The 18649-nt window shown below is 46.1% G+C and overlaps 1 protein-coding gene across 4 annotated transcripts in view; it reads right to left on the bottom strand.

Annotated features, from left to right (window-relative positions):
* The window catches only part of PGAP2 (post-GPI attachment to proteins 2), a 276597-nt gene that overhangs the window by 112594 nt on the left and 145354 nt on the right, over positions 1-18649 (bottom strand). For 3 of the 4 annotated variants that reach the window (XR_014967981.1, XM_085623463.1, XM_085623464.1), the window contains exon 4: positions 17800-17906. Coding sequence is in view for 3 of the 4 variants with exons in the window: in XM_085623463.1 (XP_085479589.1) it covers positions 17800-17906 (107 nt within the window). In the remaining variant the exon portion in view is untranslated. The remainder of the gene's footprint in view (positions 1-17799; positions 17907-18649) is intronic. The other variant, XM_085623465.1, reaches the window with a different exon arrangement.

The following is an 18649-nucleotide window of genomic DNA, read 5'->3' as shown; positions in this document are numbered from 1 at the left end:
GGGAAATGAGTTTGAAATCCCTACATGTGATGTTTACAAATGTTATACTGCCTTCACTTCTTAATTCGTTGTCTGTCCCGCACTTGTTTTCCCTGTTTCCCATCTCTTCTCTCCTTTTCCTTTTTCTGTCCATTCTTTGTCTCCTTTAATTAACAGGGAGCTATGGCCAATACATGGCGTTATACTGATTTCCGCATGTTAATGGTATATACCTTTTTCATGACGATTTGTTGATCACAATTTATTTAAATGTGCAGCAATATTTGATGAACTATTTTTCATATGATTGTTGTCTTCATCATGGCTCCTTTGATTAAGAGACTTACATTGTATGATTAAGAGACTTACATTGTATGGACATGATGAGTGAATATATCACTCCAAGATGGCCGCCCCACGAGCAATGTAAAGAGTGGGATTTTAGCCATCTTTTGTTTCTGTTGTTGTTACGTGAATCTGTTTCACGCTGTCGCGCAATACATGACGTAATGTGTATTTAAATGTAGGCGCGCGGTCTTGCCATCAAGACACTGATGAAGATCTATTCGAAACGCGTCTGTCTTGCTATTTTGATTTCTGCCGAAATAAAAGAATAATCGATACGGAAGCCCTCCTGTGAGTGCTTAACTCTGTGTGACTAACGAGAGTTTTGGGAGCTGCAATATATATAGATATATATAACTATTTAGATATATAAATACACAAAGTTACCTTATCTGAAAAGTTGTGATGTAATGGTACTTCAGATGTGGTCACTCCTGATGCAGTTTAATGCGATGTAGTGGCATACATCAGTACTGTGTTTTCTGATCTTTTTGCGGGATCTTTCACAGCTTAATTTTCACCACATTTGTGTGGAAGGGATTATATAAAGTGCATGTTTGATCTATGGCATCTCTATTTACCCCTGGGTCAGTCTATTTCCTGTACCAGAGTTTGTATAAAAACAACACTGAAGAGTAATCCTACAGTGATAGGCAGGACCTTTGGTTTTTCCTGTCCCTAATCAATATACTATGCTGCAACACTCATGGCTGGAGCAGTTAGAGGACAGAGAGCTCTGGCTAGTAAGGGACCAAGGACATCAAATGTAAATGTAAATTTGAAACTTGTATAGCGCACTACTCACCCGCAAGGGTCTCAAGGCGCTTGTACGAATACCGCTGTGTAACCCATCCTGGCTTTCCCTGTGAGGCGTCCACTCCTGGGCACCCCCAAGGTGGAGGCCAGGCATCCTTAGCATTGTGGGGGCCGTTGTGGAGATTAAGCAAGCTATTGCCCAGAGTTGCAGAGTGGGACTCCATGATTGGAATAGGCACCGAGGCGAGAATTATCAGGTCCGTGGAATTTTTGAGCCCAAGACCCGCCGAGGCGGGGAATTGAACCCTGGTCCCGGGCTAGACCGCTGCATCAGGGTCTGCCGCTCTAATCATTGAGCCACACTTCTCCACAGATAGGATCTCCTCAGGCCTTAATGAACTGACCCTGGCACATTACCCAGATGGCACTGCCTAGACTGCCAGGTCTGACCTTATACTGCATCTGCGTGGCTGCACAAGTCAGGTCCCAGTGTCAAGGTTGAGTGACTGCCATTGGCATATGAAGAGCATGTGAAAGGACGCAGAACACTGTCTCTTTCATTCCATAATTGCTAGAACAGAAGCCAGTAGTAGCAGCATAGAAGCAGCAAACTGCCAACCCAGTGGGTTAGAAAGAGATTCAACCATACTACTCCACCACCTCTTCCATCACAGCCACTCCTCAGTGGCCAAGAATTCCCAAGATCGGAGGCCCATTTCCTGATTTCCGATTCACCTTGTGAGAGAAGGTCGGACAGTCCCTGGCAGAGGTGAACCCGCCCATTATAAGTTGCAGGCAATCAAGCAGCAGATCCATCTTTTTCAACAAAAACAAACAAAGCAAAAGCAACAAAAAAAAATCATCTTGCCCCTCAAGGTCTGTCTGTTCCCCTACCTGTCACTTTATTTTATCTACAAATGTTCCCCTGCTTCCACTCCCAACTACAGTATAACTACAGTATAACCTTGACGCTCATTTTAGTTCAAAGGCTCTTATGCACCATGGAAACTCATTCTAACTATACAAGATGTAATTTTGACATCTCTATTTTGTCTTCTCATCCTTGTTAAGACCCCAAGTCCAACTTGGCGCGAGAGGAGTATACCCCCGAGACAATTTCACACATCCCGTAGGTTCTCAAACATGGATTTGGTCTTCTCTAAACAATCCCTCACTAGGTTCCGGCCCCCTACCCCGACTGAGGATGCAATCTGCAAATGGGAGCATGATGTTATACATGGTCCCAGATCAATCCCTGTTGTCTAGGCTGAGGCTTTCCACCCAACTGCACCACAACCCATGCAGACTTGCACATCTCTACACTCCTAGAAGCCCACAGTTCTTGTAGAGACAGATGTGGCAGCACCAGTAGTTAATTTATTCCAATGCCTTTAAATCAATAACAACGTCTTTGGCAAAAAGTGTAATATTCACCACTTGTCCTCTTCAAGGCATGGAAGGCAGGGTATGGGAAATTTCATTAACCCCTCTTGAGGAAGGCAGACTTGCTCAGTTCAATTGAACTTTGGGCATTATGCATGCAGGGAGCAGGCGGAGCCAGTGGTGAAGTATTCAGTGGCCTCCAGAGAAAACATAGGGTGGTCTTTTTAAAGATTTAAGCACTGGGCAGTACAGACACCCAGCATTCTCGTCTGTCATGACTCAGGAGGCTCATCAGCACATGCACTTGAGGTGTGTGTGGGAAAATACCTTTCTCTTCCACCGCTCCTGAGCAAGCACTTTTAAAAGGCTGGGGACACAGAGGTGTACAAAAGGGGGTGGTGATGGACGGAGCATCAGAACCAATCAAACACTCACACCCAGTCAACAGATCTGGGTTTGATCCATCACCGTTCTTTAGCCCACTCTGCCACCCCAGTTCAGAGGTAGCATAGAGAACTGTTTAATCTCTTACAGAAGCATTGGTATTCCATCCAATAACTCAAACTCTTCAAAGTAGGACCTTCCCAAAAAATGTCCTTCCCCAAAGGAGAAACATTCAGACTCCACACGCAAGTGGGAGTCACAGTACCCATAAAACAAAGAGCTCTGTAGCGTTAGAAGCAAATTTGTAGGTTATCAGGAGTCAATTTTCATTCGAGCCCACTGGCTTTATAGTTCAAAAGAGCTGCATTGCTAGATATAACTTGTCAATGGCATCAACTTGCTATGGACCACAGACAACCTGCACTGTGGTTGTGCAGTTAAGAACCCCTGCATCGTGGTCAGGTGCACCAGAGAAGTTGATCTTGCCTCCCTTCAAGTTAGAGCTCTTGTTGAGTGAGCTCACAACTTTCAATGTAGAACCAGAAACAATTAACAAATCAGAGGACAGTTGGAACAAACTTTCACATGACAACTAATCTCTCCCGCCAAAAAACTGACTTCCTGTGCTCTGCGGCCAGTATCTGCTGGTACGAACTTCTAGATTGTATGCGTGTGGGGAGTGTAGGATGTGGCAGGCCTCAAAGCGGCTAATAAGACTCTAAGCTTCAGTTTTATAGGGGTTTACTTTTAGGGTGCCAAATAGTTTTCATCACAAAATCAGTTTCATGACACTGCTTGGGTACATGCAGTTGACTTTCACCAAAGTAGTTTAACACTGTACTCAGAGTCACATAAAGCAGGACATGTACAGTTTATTTAGTGGTAACACATATAGCCCTGCTAAATCACTAAAGGGTGGCAGAGCACTGTTCAACGGAGGTAGGTTGGCAGAGAAAAATGTTTTCATAGAAATATTACATGCAGGGTTTGAACACTTTATGCAGAGAAGGCAAATACAAGTAATTACATACAGTATGACTTGAAGTGAACGAGGAAGAAGTTATGTTTTAAGCAGATTTGTAAAGTGTACTATCGCCCGCAAGGGTCTTCTGGTGTTAGCAGGTATGAGTCTAGGCACACCTAGGATCGACTGGGGTTACTCAAAAAGCCAGGTCTTCAGCTTCTTGCAGAATTGGGGAGGAGGCTCTTATGTGTAGCGGCAGGTCATTCCGTGCTTTAAAAGCTATGTAGGAGAAGGCATGACCGACGGTCTTCCATAAGCATGGGATTTGTGCGAGTTGGAGCCCAGGCGAACGGAGGTGTATGAAAGGTTGTGAAAGCAGATGTGAGTGTTGAGATATGTGGGCCATTGTTATGTATTGCCTTGAAAGTGTGGGTGAGGAGTATGAATTGTGCTCGTGAAGCTCCTTCAGGTGTGGCGTGATGCGAGTGTGGTATATTTAATTTTCTGTGTAGTTATATAGGAAGCAAGTCCCAAAAATTTCTGATGCATTTTTTAAAACATTTTTTGACTAAAATGATTTTTTTATAATATGTGCTTTTAGGATCATCTTGAAAAGAAATCGAATAAAGCTGAATTGAATTGGAGTGCAGCATGGAAGGTTGAGAGTGATTCTGGCCGCCGGGTTCTGCAGCCTTCTGGTTATTTTTTTAGTTGATCCCAGAATAAATGGTGTTCCCATAGTGCAGCTTGCTTGGGACCAGAGTGTGCGTGACGGTTTTCCGCATGACGATTGGGAGCGATTTACAAACCTTCCTCAGCATCTTCAGGGCATGGAAGCACTGACACAGGAGGTCATGTTGAGTTTGCTGTCCATGATGATCCCGAGGTTCTTAGCACAGGTGGTGGTGGTGGTTGAGGTCAGTCCTAGCCCTGTTGGCGACCAGGTGGAGTTCAACGGTGATGTGCTCTAAATGAAGATCAAGATTTTGGTCTTGTTTGTGTTCAGCTTTGGCCAGTGCGTCTTCATCCAGTGGGCGATTTCAGTCAAACAGACGTTGAACTTGATCCGGGTGCTGGGCATCTGGTCTGTGAGGGATAGAATGAGTTGCGTGTCATCGAAGTAGGAAAGGAAGTTATTATTGTGAGAGCAGACAATGCTGGCTAGAGGGATCATGTATATGTTGAAGTGGGTTGGACTCGGGAAGGATCCTTGTGGAGCTCGACAGATGAGTTTGCGGGCGTCTGAGGTGTATGGGGCCAGGGTGACAGACTGGGTCCTTCCTGTCAGGAAGGAGCAGATCCATCTAAGTGAGGGTCCTTGTATTCCAATGTTGTGGAGGCGTTGAATAAGGATGAGTGGGAGACGGTGTCAAATGCTGCGGGAGAGGTCCAGGAGGTTGAGGGCTGCTGTGTCTCCTCTGTCTAGAGTGATGCGGGTGTCATCCATGGCAGCAATGAGGGCACTTTCCGTACTGTGGTTGGGTCTGAAACCAGGCTGAGTGGTGTCGAGGAGTTGGTAGTGGTTGAGGTATTCAGTAAGGTTTCTATTGATGATTTTCTTTAAGACCTTGGCCGGGAATTGTACCAGGGTGATTAGTCTTCAGTTGGCAGGTGTTGGGTCCGCAGAGTTCTTTCAGCAATGGGAGGATAGCTGAACAATAGGAAAAGACTCGCTGCATACAATAGATTAGTGTTGGATAGTGAGGAGTTAGGAAGGAGGCAGAAGTAGGTACTGCTGGGTTCTTAAGAATAAGTTCAGGTTTCAATAAACTGATGTTCTTTGAATTCAGAGATTAAGATTTCAAGAGTTGGAACAGGCCCTATATCAATGAAAAAGACCTTCCAGATCTGTGGGGCATTTGCTGCGGGGAGGGTTTCAGGGTAGATGTTTTTTTGAAATGTGGAGTTTTGAAAATTAGTTTACGTTTGCTTCTTAAGATTCTGTTTGCCCATCAACCAAGTTTTTCTGAGAGGTAGCGATGAGCTGGTGAGAAGGGCCTTCTATGTAAGACAGTGTTACAGGTAAATTGAGGTTCAAGAGAAAGTCATTTTAGAGATTTTAGGGCAGGTGTGACTTTCAGATATTCTCATCTCAGTGATCGCTCCGTTTGCAGACGAGAGGATGGCTCCGAGAGGATGGCTCCAAGAGGATGGCTCCAAGAGGATGGCTCCAAGAGGATGGCTCCGAGAGGCCCAAGGTGGGATCTAGGTAGCCCCTTTGGAAGGACGTTCTCATATACAGTTTGGGATATCACCAGTGCAGGCTCTTATGAGATCTTTTTTGGGTAGCGTAGTAGCTTCAGTTGTAACGTGGCTGTGCTAGTAATTTCACTGATGCAAGTGTAAGCAAGGTGACTGTCCATCAGGTAACACAAAAATGATGCTGCTGGAAGAGCAGCACAGTGCTGTATCATCACCAGTTCAAGACCACTGGAGGGGTCACTTATCACTGTTGATATCAGGGGTAACCATTAAGCGATGCACGGCGAGGTTGTGGGTCCACCAACACAAAGTGCTGCATCTGGCTTCACCCGACAAGATGGAGTTGTGTTTTTGAAGGACGCCCCATAACCATTGTGCACATTCACAAATGGGGCAAACAACATGTTCAGGGACAAGCCTCAGTGCTTACATCACAATCAAATGTATATGGCATCAACACATCACACTCACTCCACACAACAGTATCCTGCCCCATACACAAGAAACAGACGCACCCAGTTCCCCATCACCCCAAAAACTTCTAAGCGGGCAGTCTAGCCACCACCAAGCCCTCTAAAACTCACAACACATGACTTGGGGGTGCCTCATTACCAAACACAGTGCACCTCAAACTTGCACACGCGCATAACCCAAAAACCACCTCAAAGACAACCATTCTACCCACTTTTACAGGCACATGGCCCCAGTCCCCACAGCATCTTCAGTGTATGATGCAGTGAATTAAAAGTGAGTTTGTGCACACTGGAATTAGGATAAGCCCAGCAAAGGTGTACAGTACAAGCACATACAGGTCACAGTGCCTCACAGTGACAGGCAAACTAGGGGCCTCTCACAAGCCTGCAGCTTAGTACATACAGGCCACAGAGGGATTGACAGACTAGGGCCCTCTCACAAGCCTAGGCACGTACAGGCCACAGTGCCTCAGAGGGACAGACAGACTAGAGGCCTCTCACAAGCCAGCAGCCTAGGCCCATACGGGCCACAGAGGGACAAACAGACTAGGGGCCTCTCACAAGCCTAGGTACATACAGGCCACAGAGGGACAGACAGACTAGGGGCCTCTCACAAGCCTAGGTACATACAGGCCCCAGAGGGACAGACCGACCAGGGGCCTCTCACAAGCCTGCAGTTTAGTACATACAGGCCTCAGAGGGATTGACAGACTAGGCCCCTCTCACAAGCCTAGGCACGTACAGGCCACAGTGCCTCAGAGGGAAAGACAAACTAGGGCCCTCTCACAAACCATCAGCCTAAGCTCATACAGGCCACAGAGGGACAGACAGACTAGGGGCCTCTCAGGCTCTCACAAGCCTAGGCACATACAGGCCACAGAGGGAAAGACCGACTAGGGAGGGGCCTCTCACAAGCCTGCAGCCTAGACCCATACAGGCCACAGAGGGACAGACTGACTAGGGGCCTCTCACAAGCCAGCATCCTAGACCCATAGGCGGGCGAGGCTTTGGAAAAGCTGTGCCTTGAAGCGCAGGGTGGGGGGCTACTGTGAATCCGTCGCTCGTCCATATTTCCGTACAGATCGGTCTGTTCGGGCAGGGCTACGTGCCGTGGGCTAAGCATCGACCTTTCTTGAGAGACGAGTAGACGACACATAACAGAGGTAAAGTGAGCACACCACAAAGGAGTGACGTGAGCAGTAATCCTTCCCCAGACTCAACCCAGAGGTGAAGCCTGACGCTGACAGAGAGAGCAGCGATGTGTACATCCCCTGAGAGCGGAAAGAACACAAGCCACATTGAAATTCAAAGGAGGTTGTCTGTCTCCAGCCAATCACAGCGCCTCGAAGCCTCCTTCCGCTCTCGGGTGCCTCGAGGCCAGCAAACACGTTTCCGGTTTTAAGTTCAGTTAAGGTTGTGAAAGGATGCAAAGAGAGATGACAGGTGTTAACCCGTAACTCTGTTCTAGCCTCCACTACAGGCTTGCATTGCCCGTGCTGGGGAGCAGCCGTTCCCTGTTCTCGTGGAGCCATCGTCTGGCCGGCTGAGGAACAACAACCAGGAGCACGTTAAAAACCTCCAGACAAGCATTTGCAATGCAATGGGAGAGTTAGAGCTATTGGCGTTGTGAATGATAATGTCTTTAACCTGTGTGTTTTGGTTTGGAGTGTAGTGGATGTAAGAGGTGTGAAATTGAGGGGGTTGTATTAGAATTGTTAGTTGTGGAATTGTGAGGGGTGGAATTCTGTAATGTGGAGTGTATTTGTGTGGCATTGTGAATAGATAGGGGTGAGAGCTGCACAGAATAGATAGAAAGGAAGATAGAGAGAGAGGGGTAGGTAGTTTGTGCAGGAAGTGGTGAATGAACTCGAGACAGAGGAGCAGAAAGTGTGTAAATAAAAACAGAAAGAAGGAGAGAGAGAGAGCAGGCGATAGACGCATAAAGAGGGAGTGTCTGTGTATGCAGAAAACACCCTAAGAAGAGGAGGAGAGTGTGGGATTGAGGGACGGAAACTTAGAAAGGGCACGGGAAAGAACCTGTGCTTGGCATGTGTGAGCAGGCGGTACAGAGCAGGGATAGGAAGCGTGAGGGATGAGAAGCGGCGGTGGGATTGCGAGATGAGCGGGGGTGAGGCAGTAGACATTTGTTTTACTGCTCCGTTTATCCATATTTATGAGGAGCAGCACTCCAGATCTTCTGCAAAATATATGAAAATGTACAGAAATGTTTTAAATTTTTTGTGGAAAAGAAAGCTAAAATCTGTGATGAATATAGATTTGAAATCTGCGGAAATTACAGTGAAAATGGATAGTAATTAATTTCGGCAAAATAATCAAACAAACTAGAACAAACTAGTAGTTAAATTTATTTTGATTATTCCTGAATGTTTTAGAAGCAAGCTGATGAACAAACACTAAACAACTGCATGGAATAGAGTACATCGCTACTGGGACAAAGCAGGAATTCTGTATCGCAGAAGGAACAGCATCTTTCTGGACCCGGATGCGTGAAGCGGGAGCGTCTATACTGAAGCATCTACAAGTGCTGTCCCAGAAGGTGCCAATTAAAACGGTTTGTAATCAGGATTCTGCCAAAAGGCGAATGAATGTATGAATAAACTATGTTTAAATATACAAAAGCACACCTGTAGGAAACAACAATACGATTCTGGCTATAAGCATGCCATAATAGAAGACGTTTAAAATATGAAACTTGCCGTGAGAACCTGTTAGACTTTGCACCTTGGCGTGCGTCTCCCTTCCACTTTTTGTCGCTGTGCCTCATGTGTTTTTATGGTGTTAGCCGCTCAGAGCACTGTGCCACTGCCAACCAGTGCCACAGTGCAAGTGCTCCCTAGGTAAAATGTATATGTTGGTTGGATTCCATGATTGGCTTACTCTCAGACCCGAGTAAAGTGCACCAGGAGTGCCCAGGGCTTGTAAATACAAATGCCGCTGGTGGGCTTGCAGCACTGGTTGTGCCACCTACAGAAGCGGCCTGGTAAAATGTGTCTAGGTCTGCCATTGCAGAACCTGCGTGTAGTCTGGTACTGACATGCTGACTGGCAAGTGCACCCACTTGCCAGTCCCTAAACCTTCCCTTAACTTCATGTTAGTCACCCCTATGGTAGGCCCAAGGGCAGGGTGCATTGTAGCATAAGGTAGGACAAGCCCTGATGTGTGTGGCATGTACTAATAGTGAATTACAGCCATTTTCGTTTTTCACTATTGTAAGGCTAAACTGCTCTCATAGGCCAGAATGGGCTGTTAGGGTTGTTACATCCTATGATGCTAACAGACCCAGGGAACGTGGTAGAAAATAGAGTTTAGTATGCCTGAACTCAGAATAATAAGGTACATCTTTTAGCAAGGTTTATTTTAATATTCTGCGTTTGCAAATGCCACTTTTAGAAAGTTGGCATTTGCTTGCCTAACCATTTCAGCCCGCCTCTGCGTGATGTGCATCTGCTGTCTGGCTTGTGTGTGTGACAGGGCTGGGGAATCCCAGAGGGGCAGGGCTAGGTAGCCTGGTGGTGAATAGAAAGATTGACCTATAGATGGGTGGGAGGAGTACACCTGGACTATGAATAGGGATGTGCTCTGCCACCACAATGCCGGCTCCGCCCCCTGTGGAGCATCTGATGGCTCTGCCCTGCACCCTGAAAGAAGCCGCCTGCATCGCATCAACAAAGTGCTCCAGAACTGGACTAAAGGAGTACTGTCCCTGACCTGGGGGATTGGCCTGCAGTGGTTACCTTGCTGCTGAAGAAGAGGAAAAGACCAAAGGAACTTTTATTTGACTTGTGCTAAAGATCTCCAAGGGCTTGTGAGTGAGCTTGCCCCCTGAACGAAGTCCCAGGACCAGTGGACTTCACTGCCGTGAGAGAGCGCTGGAAAACGGACAGTTTTCCCTGTAATCTTGAAGAGAACTGCTGTGTGCGCTTCCCGATCGAAGCGTACCCCCCTGTAAGGCAGGTGTAATAGCCCCCATCAACCCCTGGTTTCTCTGCAACCCCTTGGTTCGTAAAGGTCTCCTGCTCGCAATTGACCACTATTTTCAGCAGGAGAACCAGGGCTCGGTTGACTCCCCCCAAACCCTATGGGAGGCGTTTAAGTCGGTGAGAAGGGGACAAGCTCTCTCACTGATCGCTGGAGTTAAAAAAGAAAAACAGAAAGACCTTGAAGCCATAGAGCGAGATATTCTGCGCCTTGAGGACAGACCTGTTGAAGAAATGGGCCCAGAAATAATCCACCTCCTGCAGCTCGAGAGACAAATATAAAAGTATTGCTACTGACAGGGCTAGGAGTTGGGGAATTGAGCGAGATGGTAGGATGTATGAATGGGGTGATAAAGCAGGGAAGCTCCTGGCCTGTTTAGACAGAAAGGAGCGGGACAATAGGCTTGTCCCAGAGCTGTATGTCGAGGAGGGTGGAATACACACTGACCCCCTCGAGATAGTCCACGGATTTGCTACGTATTCTAACAGAATTTACCAGTCGAGTTCGCAGTTCCCCGAAGAGGACTCCATAGGCCATCTTTGCGACATCCGTCTGTCCACCCTCTCGGAAGAAGATAAAAAGTTCCTCGATAGCGACATAACCAATGACAAAATAGCCCAGGCAATCAGGAGTCTACGTCCGAGAAAAGCGCTCGGGCCCAACAGCTTGCCCATTGAGCTTTACACAAACTGTGTCCCGATGGCCTCGCCCCGTTTCTCCGATCAATGTTTGAAGAGAGTAGAAGTGTAGGTGTGCTCCCTCCAGACCAGAGGCTGGCATCCCTTGTTATGATTCCCAAGGAAGGGAATCCCAGAAACAAATGCACCTCTTACAGGCCCATCTCACTCCTTAAAGCGGAACCCAAGATCCTTGCCAAGCTCTTGGCCACTCGTCTTTCTCGGGTGATATCAACTCTAGTTCACCCGGATCAGTCGGGCATTATGCCCGAGCTGATTAATTACCGCCCCATCTCCCTGCTCCCCCTACAGAGTAAGCTCATTGAGAGACACATCAATAAACATCTGTCGGGCTTTCGGGCCAAACATAGTACGGAGACTGCCTTGGTGGAGGTGACTGATAACATCAGGGTGGCACTGGACAAAGGTCAGGAAGCACTTTTGGTGCTGCTTGACCTTTCAGCAGCATTTGACACCCTCCCACTTCAGATTTTGCTGGAGAGGCTACAAGACATAGGCGTCCAGGGACTCGCATTGAAGTGGATGACTGATTTTCTAACAGATAGAACCCAAACAGTCACCTTGGGCCCTTTTAAATCTGCCCCATCCCAGGTTACCAAGGGGGTCCCTCAGGGCTCGTACTTGAGCCCTACTCTCTTTAACATTTATGTGACCCCCCTGGGCAAACTTATGAGGAACTTGGGTTTTAATCCCATTTCATATGCAGACGATACCCAACTCCTCCTCACCTTTGACAAGAATAGACCGGACATCCAACTCATCTTCTCCAAGGGCATGATGGCCATTGCCTCTTGGATGCAAAGCAATTTCCTCCAACTAAACTCTGAAAAATCCGAAATCATGCTGTTTGGAGGAGCTGCCATTTGCTGGTCACCTACCTGGTGGCCTGAGGAGTTGGATAAAGCCCCGGCGCCTAAAGAAGTGGTCAAGAACCTAGGTGTCCAAATGGATCAAAAGCTCACTCTAGACGCCCATGACAACTCCACCACCGGCACTTGCTACTATATCTTAGGTCTACTTAGGAGAATTTTCCCTCTACTTCCCCTTTCGACGAAAAAAACGCTGATGCAAGCCCTGATACCAAGTAGAATAGACTACTGTAATGACCTGCTTCTTTTGACCGATGAAGCCTCTCTTAAACTACAGGTTGTGCAAAACACGGCTGCCCGCCTAGTTGCGGGAGTCCCGCCGAGAACTCACTCTATGCCACTTCTTAAAAAACTCCACTGGCTCCCAGTAAGGAAACAAGTGAAATTTAAGATAGACTGTACTGTCTTCAAGGCCTTAAACGGCCTAGGCCCGTCCTATCTCTCTAGCAAAATAACTAATTACACTCCTCTGCGCTCTCTTAGGTCAGGTTCTAAACGCCTACTTTGCATCCTCAGAATCAAAAAATCACGCAGCAGTGGCACAGCTTTCTCATATCTGGCCCCTGCCCTCTGGAATGAATTACCGCTGCAACTTCATGACTGTGCAACCATCTCACATTTCAGAAAACTCCTCAAAACTCACCTCTTTTAACTCAGTCCGTTTGACTGTATTAGCATGGCCGTCCAAGCGCAGAGATACCCCCGGTGTGATTCAGCGCTATACAAACCCATAAAATAAATAAATAAAAATAAATGCCACACCGCAACCCTGCCCTAAATTTGAGCAGGGTTCATGGAGTGTTGGGGAGGGTTGATACTATTAACGAGCCGGCTGTGATAGTGTCATTGGACGCCTCCATGGCTTTTGATACTATAAAGTGGTCGTACCTGCTAGCTGTTGTTGCCAAAATGGGGTTCGGGCCTGTCTTTATAGCATGGGTTAGACTCCTATACACGGAACCTATGGCCCAAGTAATAGTCAACAACAAGCGATCATTCCCATTCCAGCTGCACCGAGGGACCAGCCAGGGGTGCCCATTGTCCCCCCCCCCCTACTGTTTGCCCTCGCTCTAGAGCCACTTGCGGCCTGGATCCGTACTGATCCAATGATTCGCGGATTGCGATAGTCGAAAGACTGGGAGGACCGCATCTCGCTATATGCCGATGATGTACTCCTCTATCTAGCCTCCCCTAAAAAATCTTTAATCTGTGTGCTGGATATTTTCACAATATTTGGCAAATATTCTGCCTACTCAAATAACTGGAACAAGTCACTTATATATGTACTGGGAGGTGAGTCTCCCCCATTGCCCAGAACCTACCCGATGCAGACGGTGAGGGACGGTTTCCGTTACCTTGGAATCTTTATCACCGCCGATCCTAAACACCGATACGAGCGGAAATTGTACCCGCCCCTGCAGCGACTAAAAAGGATTGTTGCTGGCTGGAAGACCCTACCGCTCTCGCTGTTGGATCGAGCAGCACTATTTAAAATGATGTCCCTGCCCCGGCTACTATATGCCCTGCAAAACTACCCAGACCCGGTACCGGCACGACACTTCAGAGAAATTGAGGGGCTGCAGAGAGTTGTTGTGGGAGGGGAGGCCGTGAAAAGGACTCAACAAATTGTTCCTGAACTGGTACGACGGAGGTATCAGCCTTCCTGACATTCGGAAATCTTATTGGGCAGGCCACCTGGCTGCCATCAACCACTACACTTACCGCCAGCCAGATGACCCGGCTTTTACCATGGACAGGTGGCTACTCCCCAGAGGGAGCTATAATAGAGCCTTGTATCCCAACCCTCGGAGGCTTTCTCTTACTGGCCCCACCAAACACTCTGTTCTGATCTGGCACTCCGTCAACAAAAGCTTAGGCTGGGATCGAAAGCTCACACTGGCGACCCCCCCTGTGGGACTCCGAGCAGTTAGGTAATCTTTGGTCCACGAAAGGCTTTGATAAATGGGACCTGATTGGTATATCCCGCCTGGGTGATCTTTGGGTGAAGGGTGATGTGGTTCCCTTCACCACACTTCAGCAGCAATTCGAGCTGTCTAGTACAGAATATTTCCGCTATCTGCAGCTTCGCCATGCCACCACCGCGACCCTGCAGAAAGGCACAATACTCCCTGAATCCTCACCGTTAGAGGACCGTTTATTAGACGGTTACCTTCCCCAAAAAGCGATCTCCCTTACATATATAAAACTGATTAACAACACTCCTGACCCGCTTGAGCGCTTACGTGAGTCCTGGGGGAGAGACGGACTGGAGTTTGAGGACGAAGAGTGGAGGGAGGCGGTGACCTCACCTCAGGAGGTGGCAGTCTCGGCACGTCTGCGGTTGGTCCAGCGCAAGATATTACACAGAACATACATCACTGGGCCCCAACTAGTCCACATGGGGAGGAGGGAGATTGCAGATGCAATTGCGGGCACATAGGTACCTACCTCCATATAATATGGGAATGTGATCAGATACAAAAGTATTGGCGGGAAATACATGAAGTGATGGAATTGCTAAATAAAACTATCCGTCCGGAGGCTAAAAGGTGCCTCTTAAACAGGTGGAGACCCACTGACTTAACCAGTATGGAGAGGCTCTGGGCAACGCTGGGGGCAATGGTGGCCAAACGAGATACAGCTCAGCTGTGGGGGGCTTCTGCTCCTCCAACTCTGGTTTCCTGGAAGAGGAGTCTGGACTGGTGCATGTTTAGGGAGAAGACTGTATACGTAGCACAAGGATGCCCTAGAAAGTGGTCCGCAGTGTCCAGGTGGAACGACTATCGGGTGGAATTTGTGTAGCCCCTGCGCACTCCTCAGAGGAGGAGCCGCTGTCCCCTTGATGCACCTCAAACAGTAGACGATAGTCACTGTGGTCCTATACATTGTCTAACCGGAATCACTACTATGTCAATTTTTCCTAAGAGATGTGCTTATGCCAACTGTTCTTTTGTTTGTTTATGTTCAATAAAAAGATACTTAAAAAAAAAAGTATCTTGTCCAATTTGAACTTCTTAGTGAACACACAACTAGTTCTTGAAGACGCCCAAAGGAGGAATGAAGCAATAACAACCACTAAAATCGACATTTCTCCAATAATTCCAAAGATGTTTTTTAAGAGATGCTCTTATTTCTATTTGTTAACACATCACTACTGTGTTCTGCTTGCCACAGACCGGGGAGCCCTTCACTGGAAAAGGTACAGACTAGAGCAGTGAGACATAATATAGACACAGAGTAGATAGACATGTGGGAGTAAGTGAATGAACTTGAAAGAAAGGAGCAAGGTACAGCAATCAAGACAGCTGCGAAGCGGAGCAGTAACCACTGAAACCAGAGAATTAGCTTAATGAATTTTTAAAGATTTGCAAAACAGGAGCCTTTTTAAGGTTTTGAATATTGGTGATGAAGATGGAAGTTTGTTTCCAGGAGTAGGTTTTCTTGACTTGGGGCGATACTTTCTTCGTGAAGCTCTACAGCCACCAGCGCCGAGACAGTTGTCCGTTTAAGTAAGGCAGTGAACAAGACAAAAGGCTTTGACTTGAAAGTGATGCAGGCCCATGAGGAAGCCTATGATGTTTGATCACAAGGGGGCTTAGACTGTCAGATTTCTAAGCTCTTGTTACGAGGAGGGAAGCTGAAATCCGAACAGCTTTCACAGATGTTAAAGTCGAATGCAGGATATACAGACATTAAGAATGACTGCTGTCTTGAAGAACGGGCTTCATTCTTCAAAGAGGAACTTATCAAGGGCAGGGCTCATGATTCGGTCCATGTGAGGGAGAAGGAAGAGCAGCATCCAGCATGAAGCCGCCAGCCTGCCGGAGGAGCTAGAGGAAACAGTTTGTGTACACTGTACGACGAAGGAGTTAGTAAGCATGGTTTGGGTCAAGTTATGTATGAAAGACGCTAGCCTTGATTTAAGCATCACCAAGAGTGATGTAAGGGACAAGATGATGCCAGGGAGCTCATCTTCTGCAACAGCTAAGCATTAAGGGCACAGTGATGGATACAGATTTGGTCACCAGTCTTTCGTTGTGGACGTTGACCAAAAAGAACAATTGAACAGAACCAAGAGAAACCCCATCATGGGTGGAGGGAAATGACACTTGGATGCTTCCATTTAAAAAAAAAAACAGAACCTCATTGAAAGGAATTAAGATAACTAACTTAAACCCACCCTTTCACCCAAGAAGATAAGACCTTTAAGAGCATCTCGTGGTCCACTATATCATATGTAAAAGAGAGCGCCAGTAGAACCAGTGAAAAGCGTCATCATTGCCAAAGACTCTAGAAAGAGAGGAAGGACATCCTCGGTAGAGCATTCAGTCTGAATCCAGACTGAAAAGGATTAACAAGATATGGTACCAGTGGAAGCTAGCTGTGCAGGGGCATTTTTCCAACATACTATCCTAGGAATGAATGAATGAATATTTGGACACAGGTCTCGGGCTGGATGGGTCAGAGACTGTAGGAAGATCCCTCTGATCAAGAATCATTGTCTCACTTCGTAATTTACAGGAGCGAAGATGCAGGTTTTTTTCTTTTTACAAAGATGTTGGGGTGATTCAGTCTCTAGCCAAAGATTGATGGCTGAAATGAAAATGTTAACATGAATTATTTAATTTTATATGGTATAGCTCATACACAATCGCATACAGAATCCAAATCCAGGCAATCAGACAAATGCTGATCAAGCCTGGAAAACAAGTAAGGAGAGAGCAATGTCTGATGACTGGTAGAGGGGCATTATTTTTGGATCCACTGAATCATCATCAGTATATAAACTTTCTCATTGATATCAGATGCAACAATCCAGACCGGCTGTGTGACCAGGTAGTGTTACTGATCACACAGATATCTGGGTAAACCAATGGTTCAAATAAGAAACTAATATTACAAATTAGTAACCGTGATCTTCTACTAATATTAATCAAAGTAGAATAAATTACTGTAACACCATGACTCTGTCGTGGACTCATATGTGTCTGGCGATCAATAGACCAAAACATCAACCATCAAGGGGCGGTTTCGCAAAAGCGTTGAAAAAGTTTTTGTTGACCATTATTGGTGCAAATATGACATCAGATTGGAACGCTCTCTATCTTACAAAGACGTGTAATTTTTCATTTTGTCATACGGGTGACCTTGGTGTTCTGTGGTGTATTAAGGGTTTTACTGGGTCCCAGGAACTTTGTAAGAACGGGCTTCTTTTTGAGACAATCCAAAACACTTGTTTAAAACAATCACGCTTCCTGTTGCACTTATCCATCTTGAGGGTTGTCTAAAAATGATGGGAAATCACAGTAATTAAACCTGAAGACACACTGAGTAGTCTCAAAAGTAAATATAAGAATACTCAAATTATCTCTCGAGAAACATTTGTGCTTCTTGGGCAACGCTATTTCTAGCCAGAGCTAGCCAACACTTTCTAGCTAGGTTCACCGAAACATCTTGCAGGTTCAGAGACAGTTTTGCCAGCCAAGGATCTATCTGTAAGCAGTAGCACAGTCTTTAAAGGTACAAACCTTAGCAAACAGCTACGCAATCTGTGCTAACAAAATGCCAGATGAAATGGGACCAATGTAGGCTCAACAGTACATGGTGAATGAACAACATTCTATTGAACTAAATGGTAAAGGAGAAAAAGGAAAGCATTAAACCAACACAGCCCTTCCACCAACACCCCCATACACCATGTCCGATTGGCACCCGTAAAGGAAATAGAAAAAGGAAGATTACTGTACCTCAGAACTTACTGTGTTTTTCCCAGTCATCTTCCAGAGGAGACAGGTCAGAAACATGTGGCTGAGGGCGAAGATCATGAACCCAATGAAGGCCAACTCGTGGACCGCTGCGACGAGAAAACAACAAAACTGTCTTAGTGGGATTGGAAGGCAAACAAACGGTACAAGACCATAGTGAGAGAGGAGGTAAATACAACCAGCACAAAGACTGCGATAACAAGGTAAGCACATCGCTTATTTAATTTATTAATGCAGGTTCGGTTCAATTCAATTCTTTCATTATTTGTCCTTCCAAAGACAGGACATGAAAGATATACATGGATAAAAACATTATATAAATTCAAACTTATCTCAGCGAACACAAACTCATTTTCTGTTTAAAAAGAATACATCAGCAAACAAATACAGTACTTTTTCTCGGAACTAAAGTGACTGTGCAAAACGATTGGGTTCATAAGTAGCAGCAGATATTATCCAATAGTGCAAAAAACACAACTGCAGCCTTCAATAGAAGCAAATACTATCCAAAAATACTTGAATGATGAAATTAATCCTATAGAGGAGTTAGCAGGGGTAAACATTTTAGCAGCAAAACTAATACAATCCATACAAAAAGGTATAAAATGCATTAAAAGTAAAACACTTCACAAAGCTCCTAACGGCAAAGCAGATCATTGAGTTGCTGCAGAAAGTACAAAGCCACTTTACACTTAGAAAATTTGTGTCTGCGCAAAAGAGGTATTAAAAATTTCCTGGTAAATGGAAGGTAAAACTGACAAAAAAATACAAAATGTCAAATGGTTGGGCTCGAATGTTCATCACAAGGGCAAATAGTAATAGATTCAGAAGA

The sequence above is a fragment of the Triturus cristatus genome, chromosome 8 (assembly GCF_964204655.1).
Source record: "Triturus cristatus chromosome 8, aTriCri1.1, whole genome shotgun sequence".
Lineage (NCBI taxonomy): Eukaryota > Metazoa > Chordata > Amphibia > Caudata > Salamandridae > Triturus > Triturus cristatus.
This window is presented reverse-complemented; position numbering and strand designations above follow the sequence as displayed.